A 19,976-nucleotide genomic window follows, 5' to 3' on the forward strand; every position below is an offset into this window, starting at 1 on the left:
GAAATGAAGCAGAGAGAGACCAAGGATGACTAACAAGAGGGAGTGTTAAGAGCATAATGGAAAGTGCAATTAGACTTATTCTTGTTTGGTGATAGAGATGTGGACGGTGACTATCCAAATATCTATCCAAAATGTAATGTCTCTTATAGCATATACCTTGAATACATAGTTATGTGTTTTTCTTTTTCATTATTGGTGCCTTCAAGCTTTTATTTCACCTAATGAATATACTATGCGTTTGTTGTTCTTGGCCCAGTAAATACAGAACATCATGGTTGTGATATTGTTCCTTCCCTTACCATCCAAAAGCCACAGGCATTGCATATATTGAAAAATGCTTCCTCTCGTGAAGTCACATAAGCCAAATACATCCATTAGTATCATATTTAATCCCTAATGAAATGAATTAATAATGCACGAAAAAATTACTTAAATGTTAGTTTCTTTCAATTTTTCTTAGTATTATGGCTGAACAGTGACATTATTAACATATAAACAACTGGCTTTCAAGATGTATTCAAACACGACAAGATGATACTCACTAGAGTCCTATTAGGCAAGAAGGAACATTTTCTGCAGTTCCTTACCATACATGGAACATATTCTAAATATGTCCAGAAATACATGCTTCTTGAAGGAGAAAATTCGAAGTTCAACAATAACTTATTTTGTTAGAATACGTACTGTGTACTTAACATTGCACCTCAAAGCACAAATTTTGCAGACTACAGAAATGTCTAGTTGAAAGGTTAGCTTGTACAAACTATATTTCTGCAAATATCTTAAGGCAAAACAAAGCTTTCTCTTAGCATTACAGAAAGTAATTTAGCGTTAGAGACTATTATACCTTGTGCCACTGGCCATCATTTATTTTGCTGGAAATCATTGTGTTGGTGTCTCCACTCCCCAGATCATAGCTGAAGTAAGGCAGTCCATTCTTTATCTGAACAGTAGCAAAATCAGCATGGTTGATGCGGGCCATATAAAACAGCAAGCCAGAGTCAGCCATTGTCCGGATTTCAAATTCAATTGTAAGTCTGAAAATCAAACAAACAAGAAAATGGATGCAAAAGAAAAGATATTCAGAGTAGACAAATTATCAGTAGATAAAATTATCCACTTTACCTTTTTGCATTCCTCTAACAAAACTTTACAGTTAGTGGCCTATTTTACTTGTCCATCAAAGTTAAGAAAAATAATTTGGTCATGCATGCATTGCATTTCATACACATCTGATCCCTGAAATGTGAGTGTTCATTAGTCCTGTTACTGTGGAAATACAGAAGTGCAACTTTGGCAAAGAATTTGGAGATACTATTCTCAGCTGCAGCTGTTGTTGCTAGAAAATCCCAACATTTGTAAAATTCCAGAGGTGTCATCCATCTTCCACACACACAATGCTCACAAATAAGAGACAGCTGTAGTGACAGTCAGCAAATGTTTAGTTTCTAATGAGTTGTATTGCCTGAAGGCAAGTTACCAAAGTTATAAAGATGCAGAGGGAAGACTTTACAGTTGGAATATTAAATGCTAATTTTGATTTCTCCCAGCAAAATATGGGGGTGTGTCTGAGGAAGTCTGCTCTCTTGTGAAAACCACTGACCTCTCTGACTGATTGGTAATGCTGAAAACCTCCCCTGCAACCAGCCTCCCCTTCTGAAGCCACCAGCCCCATACGTGCACTGACACAGGTAGGACAGCTGACGGTGAGGGTGAGGTCCCACCCCACGCAGGATGCATTTATTGCTTTTGTGAGTCTTTCCTTCTTACATCAAAGAACCTTGGAAATGGGATCCTGGGAAATAATTTAGATTATCAGAATGCAAAGGTTGTACTGGCAGCAGATCACTAGCCTAGCCCTAGCTGAGCTGCAAAGTCAGTACCTGAAAGCAGTTGATTATATAAACATGAAAAATCATTGCATGAAAGCAGACAGACCTGGATTCTTATTTGAAAAGAGCACATGCGAGGACCATAGGATTATATTTTTCTTTTAATTGTTTTCCTAGTTTTCTAAAATTAGCATAAATGAAAATACACAGTACAGCATCTGTGTAGGTAACAACTGAGCGTGAAGCTGATGGACCTGTAAATTAGTAAGGCAGCAAAACTGCTTACTGGTGTGGCATAGCACATTTGTTAATGATCATGTGCCTTCACAGCAAAAATGAGCAATTAACAAGTTACAACCCCGCAAACCCATTGAAAAAAAAAAACATCCTTCTTAGAAGGAACTCTGGGAATTCCTTTGCATGTCAGTGTGGATATGTATGTATAATTATACTTCGAGAGGGCAATGTCATTTCACGTTTGCTGTGCATGCCCAATCTTAACTACTGCAAGAGAGGGAAAAAAAACGGTTGGCTTATTACCATAAATTGTCAAGTTACTGAACCTAGAAACTTCCTTCCAAAAAGCAACCAATGAACTCTGTTGGATGACCTAATTACATTCTTCTGTTTTTTTTTAAGTCAGTCTAGGTTCATTAGGTTCTGCACGTGAACAAACCTTTACAAAAAAAAAAAAAAAAAAAACCTCTTTTTGTGAGGGTTACTTGGGTGGACACTTCATTGCCTAGATTTCATGCTTTAACACTATCTATGTTTGTGTAATGAAATGAATTAGCCATGGGACATAATCTTTTTCAGATTATGTCCATAACTGTGGGAGAAGCTTTTGAATTTTATTTTGATATTATTCCATGAAAGCTCATTACTGAAATAAACAATGTACCTGTTTTTCACTTTGGTGTCATCAAATGCGACGGCAATGTGGCTGTTCCTTGAAAGACCAAATTGCTTGCCACCTTCCAAAATGGCTGGTTCTGTGTCAGCAGCACAGGAATCCTGCAAAATATACAGTGCTCATACAAACTTCGTATTTTGTATCTCAGCTGTGCACCTGCTGGAAGTCCTCCAGCTGTTCAGGAATCAGACTATTTCTCCTAGTCTAGACACTGGCCCTGCAGTTTTCTGGCATGCTGATGTTTCATCCCACAAGCTGAAATTATAAAGCAGTATGACAGGAACTTGCTTTAAAAGCAGAGCTCATTAAGCTGGTTATAAAAGCAAATACAAGTAATATACGAGCATTGCTGCTTTCATGCCATCAGTGGACATTTACAAGATTCTTAAGTGATTTCTAGTGTCCTCCTTGCTCACATAACTGAGTTTTACACTGTAGGATGCCCTCTTACAGGAATGAAGCAAGACTTAAACTTGAAGGGGATGCTAGGCTGTTGACTTGAAAACTAGTCAACTTAAAAATGAGATAAAAATAGTTTCAGACCTTGCACCTGTCAGTGAGTCTTCATTTTACTTCTTTGTATTTTTTACAACTGTATTATTTGTTTAATATGCTGTTGTTTTCTCTGTTGCTGTTAAAAGACCCACACCAACAATAAAAAAAAAGCAGACTGACCTATAGAGGTAACAACTGTCAAACTCCCTGAGCTGTCTAATGCAGACACTTTACCCAGGGCGTAAATGAAGAAACCCCTCCCTGTCTGCTTCACTTTTATTAAACTTAGAGTGATATAACAATGACAGGTAAAATATCTTCTGCCCAGTATATTTTTTCCTTTTTAATTTGACCCGGTCTTTTAATCTCTAGCCCAAAAGCTCTTGTATGTGGGTGCCTGGAGCAATGGGACACCATGGTAATTACCAGCTCCTACTCATGTCTAGCTTTTGCCTCCCACTGAGAGTATTGTGAAGAAACTGCTCAGAGGATCTAACACAACACTACTAGGACAACAATACTACAGGGAAAAAAAAAACACTTTCATAGCTGTAAGCTCTGTTTTTAAGCACTGTAGCTGATACCATTTTGGGTTGGTGACAATCTGTTATCTGAGCCCTGACTCAGCAGGGACCTGCAAAGCACAAGGTGAGTTCCTTTGCAGACAAAGAGCTCTTTCTGTGAAACATTTTGAAAATGTCATGAATGACTCATCAGCCACTAAGATTTCAAATACAAAGAGGAAATTTCTTTTTCCCTCTCACTCAGGTTTTCAGTAGTGTTATATTTTTTGCTTTCACACGTCACAAAGACCTTCACAACAATGAAGAGAACTTCTAAAATTAATTTTCCCCAATAATGCTCTGTATGGAACATGACAGAGCAGAACATCATGCATTATGACAAGTACACATCAATGTGCAATGACAGAAAAAAACAAGGAAAATTCAGCAGGACCAAACAAAGTTATGAATGTGTGCTAACAGTCTTCCAGTGATCATCAAATAGATAAATAAACCTTATTCTCTTAATGCTGGGTGAAGTTTTTAGTTATTTTAATATTTACAAGTTTATCATGCAACTGCACAACTATGATAGTAATAATTCTCTCTATTATACTATATATATTATATATACACTATATATATATATTCTGTAACAGTCGGACTTGCTAAAATTTTGAGATCAGGACTAACTACTGGTGCTGGAATGACAGGAAGGAACTGAAAAATTAACTAGCACCTACTTTCCTGTGGCATATTGCATGGTTAGAGGACACATTCTGACATTAAATTGCCTGCTAGATTGGCTTGTTAGGGAAATGTCTGGCCCTGACACTGCAGCTGATTCCCAGAGAACACTGCAGTTTTTCTGCATCCCAGCAGGAGAACTGTAAGGAAGTGCAAGATGTGGGGGAACGTGCCAGACACATCTGCAATGGCTGGAATCATAGCAAGCATACACTGATTAATTATGGATAATACTGATCAATAAAAACCAGCATTCATCATTCAATAGGGCGTGCTTAAAAAAAATCCAGGTTTTATTCACAAGCCTATTTCTGCTTTCACTTCAGCTAAGGACAGCCAGCTTAACAGCCTTCATAGAACTGTCAACTAAGTATGGATTATCAATCCACACTAAAATATCCTGGCTTTGTTTTTTTTCTGTAATGGCTTTAAGGTGTACTACATTTAAATGCGTCTGCTTAATAATCTCCCATATTACCTGAGAGTCTCAAGACTGAGCTCTTCAGCTGCACTTTACTTCAGTCTTTTCAGGTGTCAGGGACTTGACTGGTAAGTCAAGAAGCTAAGTGTGAATCACAGTGGAAATGAAGAACAGAAAAGCCCACTGGTGGACTGCGTCACACATTCTCGACAAACAATGCTGTATTAGCAATCACAGAAAAAGTAGGAAAAAAGGGAGCACAACTGAAACAGTACCCACAGCTCCTCAAGTAGTGTTAATAAAGCAATGAAGTAATGCCTGGAAAAATGTTGGAAGATACCATCATGGGGTCAAATGCAGATGTAATGCTGGCGCTCTTCATTTCAGTGGCAAGCGAGTCCTGAGAAGTAGTGAATAACATGAGGCAGAAGCAGCAGTTACCAAAGCACTGGTCTCAGTTGAGAAACATTTTAGCACTCATAGCAAGCAGCAGCAGCAGACTGGTGACCAGTGCATTTCCCAACTGTTGTACTTCTAGATCTTGTCTTGCCTCTAGTAGAGGATTTTTTTTTCCATTTGGAATTAAACTCCCCCTCCCCCTCTCCATGGAGATGCATAGTGGAGATCTAAAAGAGCTCCTAAAAGGACTTAAATAAAACAGATACCTTATTTAGGCTTCTAACATAGAAATGACTTTTTGCTGTATATTTTCCGTATACAGTCTTTGTTCAATGAGCTTGTGCATAACTGTCATTATCTCATTATTAAACAACAATTAATTATTTTCTTGCAACATTCCCCAGAAAATACTTTGGGGAACTTAGATAAATGTAAAAATGGTCCACAAGCTTGCCTTATAAAAAAAAAAATCAGGTCTTTAAATACTAAAACTGTTTCATTTTTCTGAACAAGAAAGTGGAATAACGGTATTTTATTTAGATTTTTATTTTGAACACCTGTTTCAAGTTATCACAGCTCTCGATATGTTATACAAAACTCACCTAGTTATAATGGGACTAGTTTCTGGTATTAATAAATAGACAATATTCTTCTCGTTTTCTGACTTGCCTTTCTTATTCTTCCTTGCTTCTTTTTACACTGCCTGGTTCATCTGTTTGGTTGTAAATTACTGAGTTAGAGAGGTGTCTGTGTTCAACATTCTGCTTGGGAAGTGGGAGAGATGGGGATGTTGCTCAGAGTTAAGTGTTCCCCAGCAAATATTTCTACTTGTACCTCTAGAGTGCGGGAAGGAGATTGATAACTCACAGGGAGGGATAGACATCCCCTGAATACACAAAACATGAGGACCCCTGCAGAGAACAGTGCCGGGATGCCAGTCACCCTACAGCAATTCCCTGAACTAGATACCAGGTAAGTGTTATAAGTGATACTCCTGGGCAACCTGATCTAGTGGGCGGCATCCCTGCCCATGGCAGCAGGGTTGGAACTGGATGATCTTTAAGGACTCTTCCAATCCAAGTTGTTAAGTTGTTCTATGATTCTGTGATCACAGGTTCTTCTTCCTTTTTTTTTTTTTTTTTTTTTTTTTTAAATAATGCTTGATCAACGGGCAATATCTGATAACAGTGATCATTAAGAGCGGCTAATCCTTTTTACCTTGTTGTTGCATGGTTCTTTATCTTTGTATGGTAGCCTTACTATGCTGCATATTTGCTTACTTTGAACTCCAAACAGAAAGTTACAACTACTCCACCTTGTGGGAATTAATCAAAAATGCTGCCCTAGAGCATGAATGTCCAATACATACTATTCTGGGGCTAAGAGCTAGGTAATAACTAAGACGGAGCTTGCTTATCTTGAACACTTAGTTCCCAGGTACACAGATGGTTGTATGGGCTTTGGAGACTTCAGTAGCGCCTGACAAGTCGTTCTTCCACACATATCTGGCCAGTGAAGGTGGCCATGAATCTCAAATATAAATTAATCTTAATGAGTAGAGATTTTTGTCCTAATTTTTGTACCATTATGTTGGTAGGAAAACATTGCTAGACATCCTGCCTATTTTCAAGGAAAACCAGATGTGAATTCTGAAAATGAGTCAGGTAACAAGGAATGACTGATGAAGTGAATTCATGTTCTTTTCTCCCTAGCTGACAGACTAGATAGCATCCCTGCTTAATCCTGACTTTTCATCCAGTGTGGAAGCTCATCCCCAAATGGTTAAAAGATCTTGGGAAGTCAATCTGGAAGAAACTGTCCAATTCACTGACTCTGATGTATCTGATATATATAAAAGTGGAAAATAAATGTTGGATTTGTCAGCTTGTCAAAACAGTCTCATAGTACTGTAAATTATGGTACTGTAAATAAGCTCCTAATCGTGAAATGTGCAGTCCTTTCGTGCTATTTGGAAATCTCATCCATACCGAACTACATAGTGTATAAAGGCATGGTTTGTATACAGATATAACAAAATGGAGAGGATTTTTCTCCGAAGAGTATACTCCAGTGGATATATTATCCAGTTTAATATTTAGATATATAAGGTTATATCTTTTCTGGGCAGTAACATGTTGCATCAACTTGTAAAACTGCTACATGTGTGACAGAAGTTCCTTCTTAAATGTCATTGTATATGACTGCTTGCTGCTGTCTAGCAATTTAAAATTTCTGGCAATTACCATTGAGCTCAGTTCAGCACTGACTGGGGTTTTGGTTATTAAGTCTCCTGACAAAATTTATGAAATAGCAATAGAGGAATTGTCATATCAAACACCTCTGGTCTACCTGTTTCTTTATCCTGTCACTGAGTTAGCGGTTAGCATGTGCTTCAAAGAACAGCACAAGAAATATTGTAATGATGTGAATTTCCTACAGGAAAATTTCCTTTCCAATCCTGACCAGGTATTGGTAGGCTTACATCCCGAAGTATGAGGGTTTAGGGATAAGCATGCAAGCCAAAGGGAATTCTACATCATTCTTTAAAATAATGTTGTGATAATCCAAGCAAGTGCAATCAACCAGTTTTCCATTATCCACAGGTTTTACTGACCTGCAACAAAGTGTTCTCTTTACAACATCATGCTGAATTGTTGCTACTTTTGTGAAAAACAAAACAAAACAAAAAACCAAAAAAAAACAACAACAAAAAACTTCATTATTCTTGGTGGCTGGTTTTTAATTTTTGCCATGTAAGAGAAACTTTTCAAGCTTTACCTGAGTGAAGTGATCTGTACTTACAAGTGCTGAAGCTAGAGATGGTGTCGGAGGAGGTGGAGAGGCTTTATCAGGAGGCGTTCCTGGTTTTTCTTTCTCCCCATCTGGCTCAGGTTGGATCAGGACTGTTGAGTGGGTTGGTTTATCTTCATCCTCTGGTGGCCTAACCTCTGGTTCTAGAGAGGGACATTGGCCAATATCTGCATTTTCAAAGGACACGGCTTGAGCAAAGTCCATGGGGCTGAGAACACACAAAGAAATCAAGGTTTGTCATTAGTTTTTCTGCTTCTTTACCACCCATTTTTACAAAACAGCTTAGTAATTTCACTTCACATAACACAACAGCCAGGATTTATCCCATCTGGTTTAGGTACTGAAGTGAGACACTTAAATTAGAAATGATAGTTGCAGTTGGCTTTCCTTCCTACAGTCAGTGTAGAGAGACAGGCACCCTCATTGGCAAGCTTTGCTTGTCTAGGTAGGCTGAATCACATTGTGGGGCTGTCCTTCTCTCTCTGCTGTACAGTGATGGAGTGTGGGGTGATGAGATCCTAACTGAAGTTCCTGAGTTATGTGAAAGAAAGATTTATGTGAATATTTTCTATAGTGATTTTACTTTATTCATTGTACCTTTTCTTTCTACTTAAATGTTCCTTCCAAATTACCGCAGAAGGCACTTTCCACAAAGCAAATTAATTTCCACGGTGGTTCTCAGAACTTGGTTAATCTTGGAGATCAGCGTTATTTAAAATAGTACCCCATACATGCCTATCACTGAGGCAAGTCTTACTACAGTGTTTCTGTTGATTTCTCTGGTCTATTTTATGGTTAAATAGACAGATGTTGTCTTGGCTGTAAAACACCTAATTAATTGCATGTCCTTTGGAGTGCATGTTGCAGACAAGAAAGCAAGGTCGTATTAAGAAAACAGAATATGTTTTAGGGCTTGCTGTTATTATGATTCATTGCAAAAATGAAGTTTCTTTTGATAGCCAAGGCAGTTAACCAGACCTTTTTAACCAGACATTTATTGTCATTTGTGAGACTTACGCGGCATTGATGACGAGATTCCATATACAGCCCTCGAATGCTGGTATGTTTCTGAGAGGTGCAATCTGAAACTGAGAAGAAATGCCCCCCACAAAGAGTTTCCTAACAGAGATGGGCTGGTCTGTTGGCAATCTCTGAGTCTGGCCTTTGTCTTCATCTGCTTGAACAGTAAACATCCTGTGAAAAACATTTAAAAGCAAAAAATAGATATTTTACTCCAGCTATTGCTTGTATTAAAATCACCATTTTGCAGGCCTCATTTACTCATGTGCCAGCTATAACACTGAGTGAACCCAAATTATGTAATTAGCTGCTCACATTAACTGAATGTTAACCCCTGGAAGGTTTTCAGCTACTGCTGATCTTCCTTGGTGGTTCTGTAACAGAGCTCAGCAAAATTGTGCTGTGGAGACGCAATAATATCAGTCTTTGGTTGAACAGGAAGAAGTGGTTTGTAGTGTAGCACTGACATGGTGGGAGCCAAGTCTGCTGTACTGTATTATAAATATAGTCCTCAGCAGGATAGGAACAGCATGGGGTCGCATTTTGTTTGGCTCCTTGTTTCCTGGTTTGTACAAGTTATTATCTTCTTGCAGGTGGACAAGCAATGCTGCAGACTGCTCTGATTGCAGGAATCAACTGCAGATACTGTACACTTTTTAAAAGATCTAGTGATGTGTTTCTTTTTTTTCTTTACTTTCCCTGGGGGTGATGGCAGAGCAGAAGAATTGTTCATCACACTCTGATGCAAGTGCTATAATTTAGTCTCATGGGTAACGCATATGTTACAAGTTAAAAAAGTTAAAAAATACAAAGCTCTCCCACAGAAGACACTGTTAAGGGCCTACCACAGAAAGAGGTAAAATATACTTCCAGCAGGCCTCAGAAGCACAGCTGTACTGGCTGATCAAGCCAATCCAAGAAATGAATAAAAGAGCAAACAGGAAAGGTGTAAGTATGGTGATGGCAAATATTGTTCTGGTAAAGGCCAGAATTCAAATGTGAGAGAAAAGCTGAGTGCTCTTTCCTGTCAAAGCTACTGAGATGCAAATGTTGCAGGTTTGTACCACATTTACAAGGAAACCTTGTAAAGGGGACAGAAAGTGAAAAAATACTTTACCGAGCCATACATTGGGTATACTAGGAAAGCAGTGTTAATGTAAGGTCTGTGGAACTGAGGGACAATAGATAATTTTGACGGCTAACATACAAAATGAGGTATAGCAATGAGATAAAAAAAATTAACTGCTGCCTTTGAAATAACTTACAATTGAAGGATGAAACAGAAAATCTTTAACTTTTGAGCAAATCCAGCTCAAGGTGAGCTGAGTCGCAAAGGATGGATGAGAACTTCATATTTTTGAAGGTGATTGTAGAATGCTACTGGGCATAATTTCTTTATGTTATTTGACTGTATTTAATAGAGTTTAGCCAGGAAAGAATCAAGACCACAAAGAAGATGCATTTGTATCTATAAACTTTGATATGATCTATCAAGTGCAGTTTTAATTTCAAATATGTTACAGTTGTGGTCAAGAGAAAATAAATACCAGGACTTAACTATTCAAGCACCTTTGACTAAAATTAGATATCTAAATCCAGGTTGTGTATCTATAAGTAAGTAGCTTGATTTTTCAGAAGTAGTCTTTATCCCTAAGTCATAGCAAAAAAATCAGTTTTTGGTAGATAACCTCACTTTTTTTTCTGCTGCAAAATGATACTGAACTCTTATATTCTCCCTTAAAAAAATACAAATGTTAGACAGAAACCAAGTATTGAAAATGTTCATTGAAAAGGGGCCTATTTTCATACATGAAATGCTTTTTTTTTTTTTTTTTAGACAAGTCCTAGACAGAACTGGATAGGCATTTAAGCACCTAAATTAAATAACTGACATACTGCATGCAAATTTTCCAATTTCCTGATAAATATGGATGCATTCATTTGATCTAGAAATCTGTAGAGTAAGAAAGTGGTTCATTTTTTGGAGGTTTGCAGGAAGTGGGTATTAAAAGCCCTGTCTTTGAGGAGAATCTCTAGGATTTCCCCTAGATCCCTCAGCAGTGGAAACAGAAAGAGAGAGATTTCTCTGGAGTCAGTTCAGAGCAACAGACTAATTTATGTTCTGTGAAGTATCCCAAAGAAGATACTTCTCTTCACTGCCTTCAGAGCAAACGTAGGAAAATTAGCCTGTCAAGACTCGAGTTATCCTTTGTGCTGCTGCATGTTATCCACTGCTACTGATTGTCAACTTCTTCGTCAGCACTCATACATTTCATCTCATCTTTAGCCATTACCATAGTAAACATTTTGGCACCAAGCAGAACCACACAATGATGTGCATTAGTCCTCAAACAGTATCCTATAATTAATGTGGAAGAGAAAGCAAATAGTTTATAATTATATGGACAATTAGCTGTCTGAAGAGTTTTCAGATGACATCCCTCATATTTAATCAAATAAAGCTTGAGTTCATAATGAGCAGAGGAGGGGGTTAGTCTTAATTTATATCCTTTCCCTTCCATTTAACATACAGGAACTGCAAAGTTCAGACAATTTGTTTTGTAAGAGAGCTACTTTGAAAAAATGGAGGGTGCATCTAACAAGCATCATCACTGGATGGCATTGTACAGCAATTGTGTCTTGTACTTTTATGGGTCAAGCTACTGTACTTGCTATAGCACTGATGAAAAGAACTTTCTTTGTTCTTTAGAGCTTATTATAATTACTGGATAATTGTTTTCTGTCACAGCAGCCCATGATGTTTTGCATAATGCAGTCATCCATTTCCGAAATAATTCTTTCTCCCAAAGAATTTGCAGTTTTACCTCCAACTAGACATCGAAGCTAGGGAGAAAGACTTTCTGAAGGCACTATTTACAAGATTTTTTAAAATCATACAAAAGAAATTGAGACAGAAAATTATACTGACAAAGGACAAAGCAAAGCAGGTTATAGAGAACACAGGAGGGCACCTGGGGAACAGACAGACAGGAGTTGTTGGACAAGGAGGCTTCAGTGTGATGGGGCATAAAGAGTAAAGCCTAGTATTCAGCATGCTTGGATAAGCCTGTTCAATTAATCTACCACATTTTGTAACATGCTGGATGTCACATTTTCTTTCTAATTTCTTTTTAACAAAGCAAGACAGAACAGCATTGTACATAGTGCACTAATCCTCTGAATGTTTGTACAGTAAATGCCTACAAACCCTGCTTGGAACAAGGGTGATTTCAGGCCATAAATAATACTGACTACTACAGTAGTGCTGTTTCTAATCACTTCCTCAATGATGAAGGGGTAATGAGCATTTCTTATGATAGCTGAGAAAAAGTAAAGGAAACTAAGTGAAATTCTGTTAAAACAACATGGTCTGAGAAGGTGTGCAATGGCTTTCCAGCTGTAAGAAAGACTGTTGATTACCTGGGACTGTGCACTGTCACTGTTTTACCATTTTATCCGGGCAACACTGTACATCCACCAGCACACGGCATATCAAAACAGTTACAGACTGCTGTGCTGTTGCTATTTTTTTTGAAAATGGCCTTTCTCTACACATTTCAAAAAAGTGATTTACTGCACCACAGCAGCATTTCTGATGTACAGATTAGATTAATAAAATTTATTTGCCAAGCATCAGAAGGTTAAAAATGCCAATTCAGACAAATGTAGGTCTTTGGAGAAACAGGCTGGTAACCTATGAAAGCACATATACATTGCTGTGCAGAATAGTAAGCACTGGCAGGAACTGACTCCTGAAAATTTTTGGATAAGGAGGCACATTCTTTGCCTCAGTGGAAGCATTTAAGTGCATTGCTAATGACATTGGTGCATTCATTTTGTTGAATTGTACTGTACTGCATGTTCTGTAGCACCTCCAGATTATTTGTTACCCTTTAGCTCTTTCTATCCTCACAGAGTGTGCTCTGCCATCATGAAACTCTCCAGCTTCTGGTTTGATGGTGATTCTGTGTGGATCCCGTGTTCCAGTGGAGATATGTACTTCCAGTCGACCTCTGTTCAGGAACACTGCGTAGTATGCCTGCAACATATACATTGCTACATGAAGGTAAGGTACATTTGGAAAGAAACAATTTCACTTGTTTTTACATTAGTATATATGTTTTATTTTTTTACACTGGCTTTTATATTGTTCACTGATAGTTGCAGTTCTGCTGCTTTTGCCACATTCAGGCTCTATAGTATTTTTATAATGAAGAATGGGTGAAATAAAGTCATGCTGGAAAGACTCAACAAAAAATTTGACTCTGCATACCTATTTGCAGGGAAGCAAAGAGACTTCTAACCTAAAATTCTTCTGATTTTTGCTGTTCCAAGGCCTGGTCTTAAATCTATCAAGTCCTGAATAGCTTTGGTCTCAGTGTGAGTTCTGCATTTGGAGGGCTGGCAAATCATGCTTGTAGTTACTCTAGCAACCAATATCATGTTGTAGCAGATATCAAGATCTAACCTACAGTTACTATAGCAATGAGCGTTATGCTCACTCGTGTGACCTGAAGAGCTAAGTAATGACAAAGGTGCCCCTACCCTGAAGTCAATGTGACGTGGGCGAGCCATTATAATGTGTTGTTCCTGGCGTGTGTTGCTTCAGGTCACCAAGGGCTTTGTCCCAAAATAAGTGTGAAGGAGAACAATGAAATATCACTTCCCAAAAGAATGCAGCAAACATTTTTTTTACTTATCTTTGTTGTAGTATGTCTACCTATTAAGTTTTTCATTATTCAAGACTTGAATAATTTCTAACTCTGCAGGTATTTTCTCTGAATAAATTGTCTCTATCCTCTTCTTCAGAAAGGGCGAGGAGAAGAGGTTGGAGCACTCTTAAATCATAAATCCCACAACAAGGAGCTTATCTTGCATTGCTCTTAGCTTTTTTTATTATTATTTTTTCCCCATTGTCTCAAGGAAAACTGAATGGTCCTCATTTGAGTCTATGTGAACAGGAATGAGGTGTTTCCAGGCACAAAGAGTGCAGAAGTAGTCCTCAGAATGAGGACTAACATTCTCAAACATTTAAGTTTGATTAAAAAAAAGAACAACATGAAACATCTATATCATAGAAAAACAATACATTGTTTAGCAGCAAGCAATGGATGTTCAAATATGATTCCTTAAGAGAAAACAGTTGCTTCAATAAAATAATAAAAAAATGGAATTCTGAGCCCCTATCATGTTTTCCATCAGATAAAGAATAATATTAGAATAAATTTTTCCCAGTCACTGAATTTTAACTTAAGAACAAACATGACAGTGCCTTGGAACAGAACTGAGTGGAAAATAAAATTGGTAAAGTCGTGGGTTTCCTTTATCTTTTGCTAGGTTTTTCGTACCTGTCCAGTCTGTCTGCGCTTTCTCCTCAGAGGGGAAGCTTTCCTGCGTTCCTCCAGTTTCCAGCTGGAGCTGCGTTCCAGCTTTCCTGCAGGAGTGTACCTGCGTTTTCTCCTCGGGGGGACAACTGTGCCACTTGTACCAAACAAGATGATCCCAGACTCATTCTTTGTGCTGAAGGAGAGATTGATTTCTATGCCCAAGTCAAAGGAGACAGGCTGCAGTTCCACAAAGCCAGGTTTGGGGAAGCTAACTGTATAAATGTTCTGCAGAAAGGAGAGGACAGGAAAGTGCATGAGTAGAATTAAAAGCAGAGCATGAACACACAGCTTCATTAACTAAGATAATAAACTATGTAAATATAACTACTGTGAGAGATGGAAAGTAATAATAAACATTAAGCAATTTACTTTTCAAAGTGTTGTGCACACATGAGTTTACCTGTTTATATCTGGTGCATCAGAATATTTCTGGAATTCTTGGTTACAGGAATACAAAGTTCCAGTCCAATTTCAGAATATCCTCCCATATTAAAACTATCTGCTCAGAGTTTTTTTTTTTTTTAATATGAATGTTTTCCGTAGAGTTACTACAGTGAGATTTTGCTTTTAAATCAGTATAATTGTTAACAACACAAACTACATTCTATTATTTTTCAAACTTGCCTAGAAAATACTTTCTATTAATGAGTCATTACTGCCTCATTATTATTGCTTCACTAAGCACCATTGCTTTCTTGATGACTCAGGCTCGCAAATGAAGCACTCCTTGCTCATGGCCCAACTCTTTGGACATTTGTAGCTATAAGCACAGTTTAAAGAGTGGAGTATTTCATCAAAACAAAAATTTGTGCATATTCATGAAGACTTTGTGTAATTTCTGCCAGTTCTTGCACTCTTCCATCAGAGGAAGACCACTCTATAGAAAAAAAATGATTTTTCTAAAATAATTAACCATTTTGTTCAGTACAGTAAAACTGTTTTCAGATATAGAGATAAATGACTATGACAGATAAAATTGTTGATGTTTAACTTTCTCTGAAATCCCAGGGCATTTACATAGCTTATTATATCCAGCCTTTTTTTTTTTTAATGTTATTTTTAATGCTTTTACTTCACTTATTTTTAATTATCCTACATATCTTGTTTTAATGATAATACTTTATTTAATTCACCAACAAAATGTTTAATCCAATTAGATTTCAAACTCAGAAAACTCAAGAGTTAAAAAAAAAATAATCCTAAAAAAAAAAGTTCTTTCTAAGATTCACAGCATCAGAAGAAAATGAATACGACAATCCTTCTCTCCCATTCAGGAAAGAATCTACAATCAATGGAAATAAATAGGAACTTCTAAAGATTTTTTTTTTCTGAACTCAAATTACTAAGATTTAAAAGAATTTGAGCAATCTGGTTGTTTACAGTTTAGCTTTACCACAAACCTAAAAGATTAAAAATGGCCATCTCATGACATATCCATTTAGTCTACACCTTATCCAAGAGTCCTATTATTGTATTCTTTTTGTTCTGATGAAGGTAGAAGTGATGAATACAGCAAAAGTGGTTACTTGTCTTTAGTTTATGCTGGCCAAGTTCCAGTTACTGTTCAAAGGAAATTAGTAGTGTTTTGGAGAGCATCAAGTAAACAGCAAATAATTTAGATTTACTGTACTGTTATCTGATATGCAGCTCTAGAACACATATATTCTTGCAAAATTATCTTAAATAGCATATGTTTCCAGGGAAGAAATAAAAAGTATTAATCAGGAGACAACTGTCACCTGAAATATTATTTTTATATAAGACTCTTTGTTTCCATGGAAAATTACTACATTCTTTCCATAATTTTGAATCAGGATTCTACAACTTTTATATGAACCAGAAGACTGTTAATTAGAAGCAGCAACAGTTGAAAATAATTGGACTTGAGCAGTATTCAAAGTTAAAATAATAACACCAATGTTGTACATTCTGAGTGATCAGTAAGAAATGTCCCTACAACTTCAGTGGTATCTTGTAGCAATAAGCGTTCTACATTTCCTACCCTAAATGTGACTTTGTTTCAGTTACCCCGAGGCTCTCCGTGGCTTTCAAAGTCACTCATTCTGTAGAGAATGATTTTGCAATAAGCATTGTCTAAAAACATCTTTAAATCCTTGAATTTTGTATGCATCATTTTTTAAAGGTTTTTGCAATATTATCAGTGCCTAATCGTATCTTCATTAATGTCAATAACTCCCATTTCAGTCAGTTGAAACAAAGCTGATAAACATTGTAGAAAATCCTAGTTTTTTGAGACAGTTATATCACAACTGTCTAGGAATACTGTCCAAGAAGTCAGGATCTGGAAAACTGATCTACTTTCCGATCAGACTAATTAATCTTTCTTTCTCTTAAATAGTTCTGATGTTTAGGTTAGATCTCTGTATTTTTTCTGAATACACATTATACATTAAAAATGTTCTGCCATAAACCAGAAAACATTTATGACCTTTAAGACCAAAATATATTAAAGTCAGACTAACCTCCAATGTGCATCCTTTAGTTAAACCAACAAAATCAGGACTACTCAAAATATTATATGGTGTCCTTGAAATTTCAATCTCTTTGAGGCAACCTGTATATTTCTTTAAGTTCACTTCAGGCCTAAAGAAATTCAAAAGTACAATTTAGTTTCAAGACCAGACTTTAGCAAGCGCACAGGCAGCTAAATGCAAACACATGCACTTTGAGATGCACAGATGCTTGATTTTTATTTTTAAATACATACATATACACAAATGAATACATCTTGCCTTCTGCCACCTATCAGTACATAATGCACTCATCACTCAACAAAGGTGTAACAGGAGATTCATCTCCTTTTGGCAATAGACCAATAGACCTCTTTTTTTTTTTTTTTTTTTTTTCTTTTTTCTTTTGGTAAAGGAGTGTTGTCACATTTGGTGACAGTGAGCTATGAAATAAGTATTTATTCTTTAGGCAAAGAAGAAAGATGCAAACTGGAAAATCATAACAATAAGGAAAAACCTTGACTGGAAGACAGATGTTTCATTCATCTTTATGCATGCTAGATCTTAATGAAAAAGGAACTTTTGCAGAATAGAAATATTTATGAAGTATTTGCCAAAGATTGAAAAAAAAAAATCACTTGATATTTTCAGTGCTTTGGGAATCCTTTATGGTCACATGGACTAACATTTGATTTCTTTATATTTTATATTTCCAGTATATTTCCTATGAAAACAGCTGCATGTTTATTTTAAACATAGTAATACACTTGACTTTATTGGGCGGTTAAAGAAAACAAAACACTTGAGTTTGTTATAGAACCCAACTACCCATTCAAGACTTGAAATACTATAGCAGAATTGCAAAGTTCCAGGTTTTGACTCATCAGCTGGAAGCCTGAAGAAAGGAGAAACCCCCTGGAAGTTACACTAAAGATACCTGAATGTAAAAATATAATTTGCATATTCCAAGCCTGGCAACACCAGAGAGAGACTGTAACTGCTGGTAAGATCTGAACCAGGTTTGCAAGGAGAAAAGCCTTATAAAGGCAATTCAGAAAAAAATGTTGCCATTCATACCACGGAAACTAAATCTCAAAAGAAAAGCACTAGTTAATTCGCTCACAATATTACGGTCACCCATGAGTGTTGGCAGTTTAGTAGAATGTCTGAATAACGTAAGCAGCTCAAAGAAAGAAAAATGAATTTGGAAAATATATAAGGAGTTAAAACCGCGAGGCGGGGGGGTGGGGTGGGGGGTGGGACGGGACAGGACAGAAACAAACAAACAAAAAAACCACCAAAAACCCACCACTCAACTCCCTGCAAGGAAAGAAAAGCTTTTTAAGAATGTTAATTACAAAATAAAACCATTGTGCTTAGATACTGTTTAGCTGCATATTTTGGTACCGAAAGCCATTCGTTGCATTATAGCCATCCTAGCAAGCGCAATGTATTCTCTGGCAAATTTTCATCCTGTATGTAACTTAAAGTAACCATCTGGCTTACTAAAATAATCCTTATTCTGTTTTATTTACAATCACGTAGTTGCGATCATCTTTCATTTTTGATTTTCCTAGCTCTTCCCCAGCTCTTTTAGAGACTCATTTACCAGCAGCAGAACCCTTTTCCCGTGTCCCTGTCAACAGTGCCCATACACTCCTGTCACTGTCATCCATAACCCCTTCATATTTCTATGCCCTCTTGTCCTTTTCAATTACAGACTGCTGTCCTGCTCTCTGGTTACAGGCAGTTGCTGCTATCTTACAGTTCCTAACTCATATGAACCCTAAGGCCCTGTAAACATTTAACACTTGCTTGATGTTTTCTTAATGAACTTTCCAAGTTCTTTCAGATCTTAGAAAATTATTGGGCTTTTTTTTTTTTTCTTTTTTTTTTCTTCTCCAAAATAGGATCGATTTCAAGTCAACATGAGAAAAGAGTGGAGGATGGAAAGAAGAAATAATCTAAGTTGTCTTTAGTTGATTTTAAAAGAGTGGGTCTCTTGGATCACGGTGGGGAAGTTACATTTTTCTAATTCAACCTGTGAATTAAGCTGCAAAACTGAGTCAAGTTCAGTTCATATCTGAAAGCTCAAAGCAAAACTGGAAGCAAATAGCTGCAAACTGAAAACACTGTAACAAATAAGTGACATCCCCCATCTTCTCCCCAGTTCTTAAACTTAGAAGTGGCAAATTTCACCAAAGTCTGCACCTAGCTTTCATACCCATCTCAGGAATTAATTCACAGCCTTGGAGTGCATTGCTCCTTGCCTGACCCTGGACTATGCCGTTCTTACAGACTAGAGATCTTAACCAAACTTGGAAATACAGCTTGTTGTAGCTTTGCTTGCAATGCACTCCAGTGTAATAAACAAACACAGCTGAATTAAGCAGCTGTGTGAAGAAAATAAAAGTTGATTGTGTAGGTGTGGGCACAGCATGTAACATGACAGCGTTAAGCACTTGGAAGCAGCTTTGCTTGTTGCAGCAGGAGCAACTCGCTGAATTAACAGCCTTAGCATAACAGCTGGTATAAATACTACCCACCCGCTGCTTCTGCATTGCCGCTTGTGCTTTCAAGCTGCACTTACTAGACACATGCAAGTCATGCAAGTAATCTGATTATCTTTACCTTGCTTTCATACTAGGATGAGAGAGAAAGAAAAAAAAATCAAAATTACATTAATTATAGCAAATGATACTCATTAACAAGGTTCAAAATATTTCACTGTGAAGCAGATACATAAACACATAATGGATGGTGAGTTTCTATACACACTACTAGGCTATCATAATTAATCGGATTACTCTGAAAACAGATACTTTAAAATGTAGTACATCAGAAAGCTTTTATAATTTGTTGCTGTACTTGGTCGTGAGTAAAAAGCAAATCATGTAAAAGAATTTTGCAGAACTGACACAACCTGATAATTACAAAGTCAGGGACCTCAGCATCTATTGTTTGCAGTAGCTCAGCT

At 37.0% G+C, this 19,976-nt stretch overlaps 1 protein-coding gene and 1 long non-coding RNA gene across 5 annotated transcripts in view; one reads left to right on the top strand and one right to left on the bottom strand.

Annotated features, from left to right (window-relative positions):
- The window catches only part of LOC308192850, a 42,653-nt gene extending 28,039 nt beyond the window's left edge, over positions 1-14,614 (top strand). The window contains exons 3-6 of the long non-coding RNA XR_013949159.1: positions 1,551-1,691; positions 6,151-6,282; positions 13,057-13,207; positions 14,479-14,614. This is a non-coding gene — a long non-coding RNA (uncharacterized lncRNA). The remainder of the gene's footprint in view (positions 1-1,550; positions 1,692-6,150; positions 6,283-13,056; positions 13,208-14,478) is intronic.
- LAMA2 (laminin subunit alpha 2) overlaps positions 1-19,976 on the bottom strand; it is a 380,279-nt gene that overhangs the window by 8,425 nt on the left and 351,878 nt on the right. Inside the window, exons 52-60 of one of the 4 annotated variants that reach the window (XM_080586775.1) lie at positions 19,631-19,642; positions 17,012-17,132; positions 14,490-14,753; positions 13,032-13,180; positions 9,139-9,315; positions 8,113-8,329; positions 5,252-5,311; positions 2,734-2,846; positions 848-1,037 (exon numbers count right to left, since the gene is read on the bottom strand). In XM_080586775.1, coding sequence (XP_080442901.1) covers positions 848-1,037; positions 2,734-2,846; positions 5,252-5,311; positions 8,113-8,329; positions 9,139-9,315; positions 13,032-13,180; positions 14,490-14,753; positions 17,012-17,132; positions 19,631-19,642 — 1,303 coding nt within the window. The remainder of the gene's footprint in view (positions 1-847; positions 1,038-2,733; positions 2,847-5,251; positions 5,312-8,112; positions 8,330-9,138; positions 9,316-13,031; positions 13,181-14,489; positions 14,754-17,011; positions 17,133-19,630; positions 19,643-19,976) is intronic. The other 3 variants (XM_080586773.1, XM_080586774.1, XM_080586776.1) reach the window with 3 other exon arrangements.

Source organism: Anser brachyrhynchus, assembly GCF_964034855.1.
Source record: "Anser brachyrhynchus genome assembly, chromosome: 3".
In the NCBI taxonomy this organism is placed as follows: domain Eukaryota; kingdom Metazoa; phylum Chordata; class Aves; order Anseriformes; family Anatidae; genus Anser; species Anser brachyrhynchus.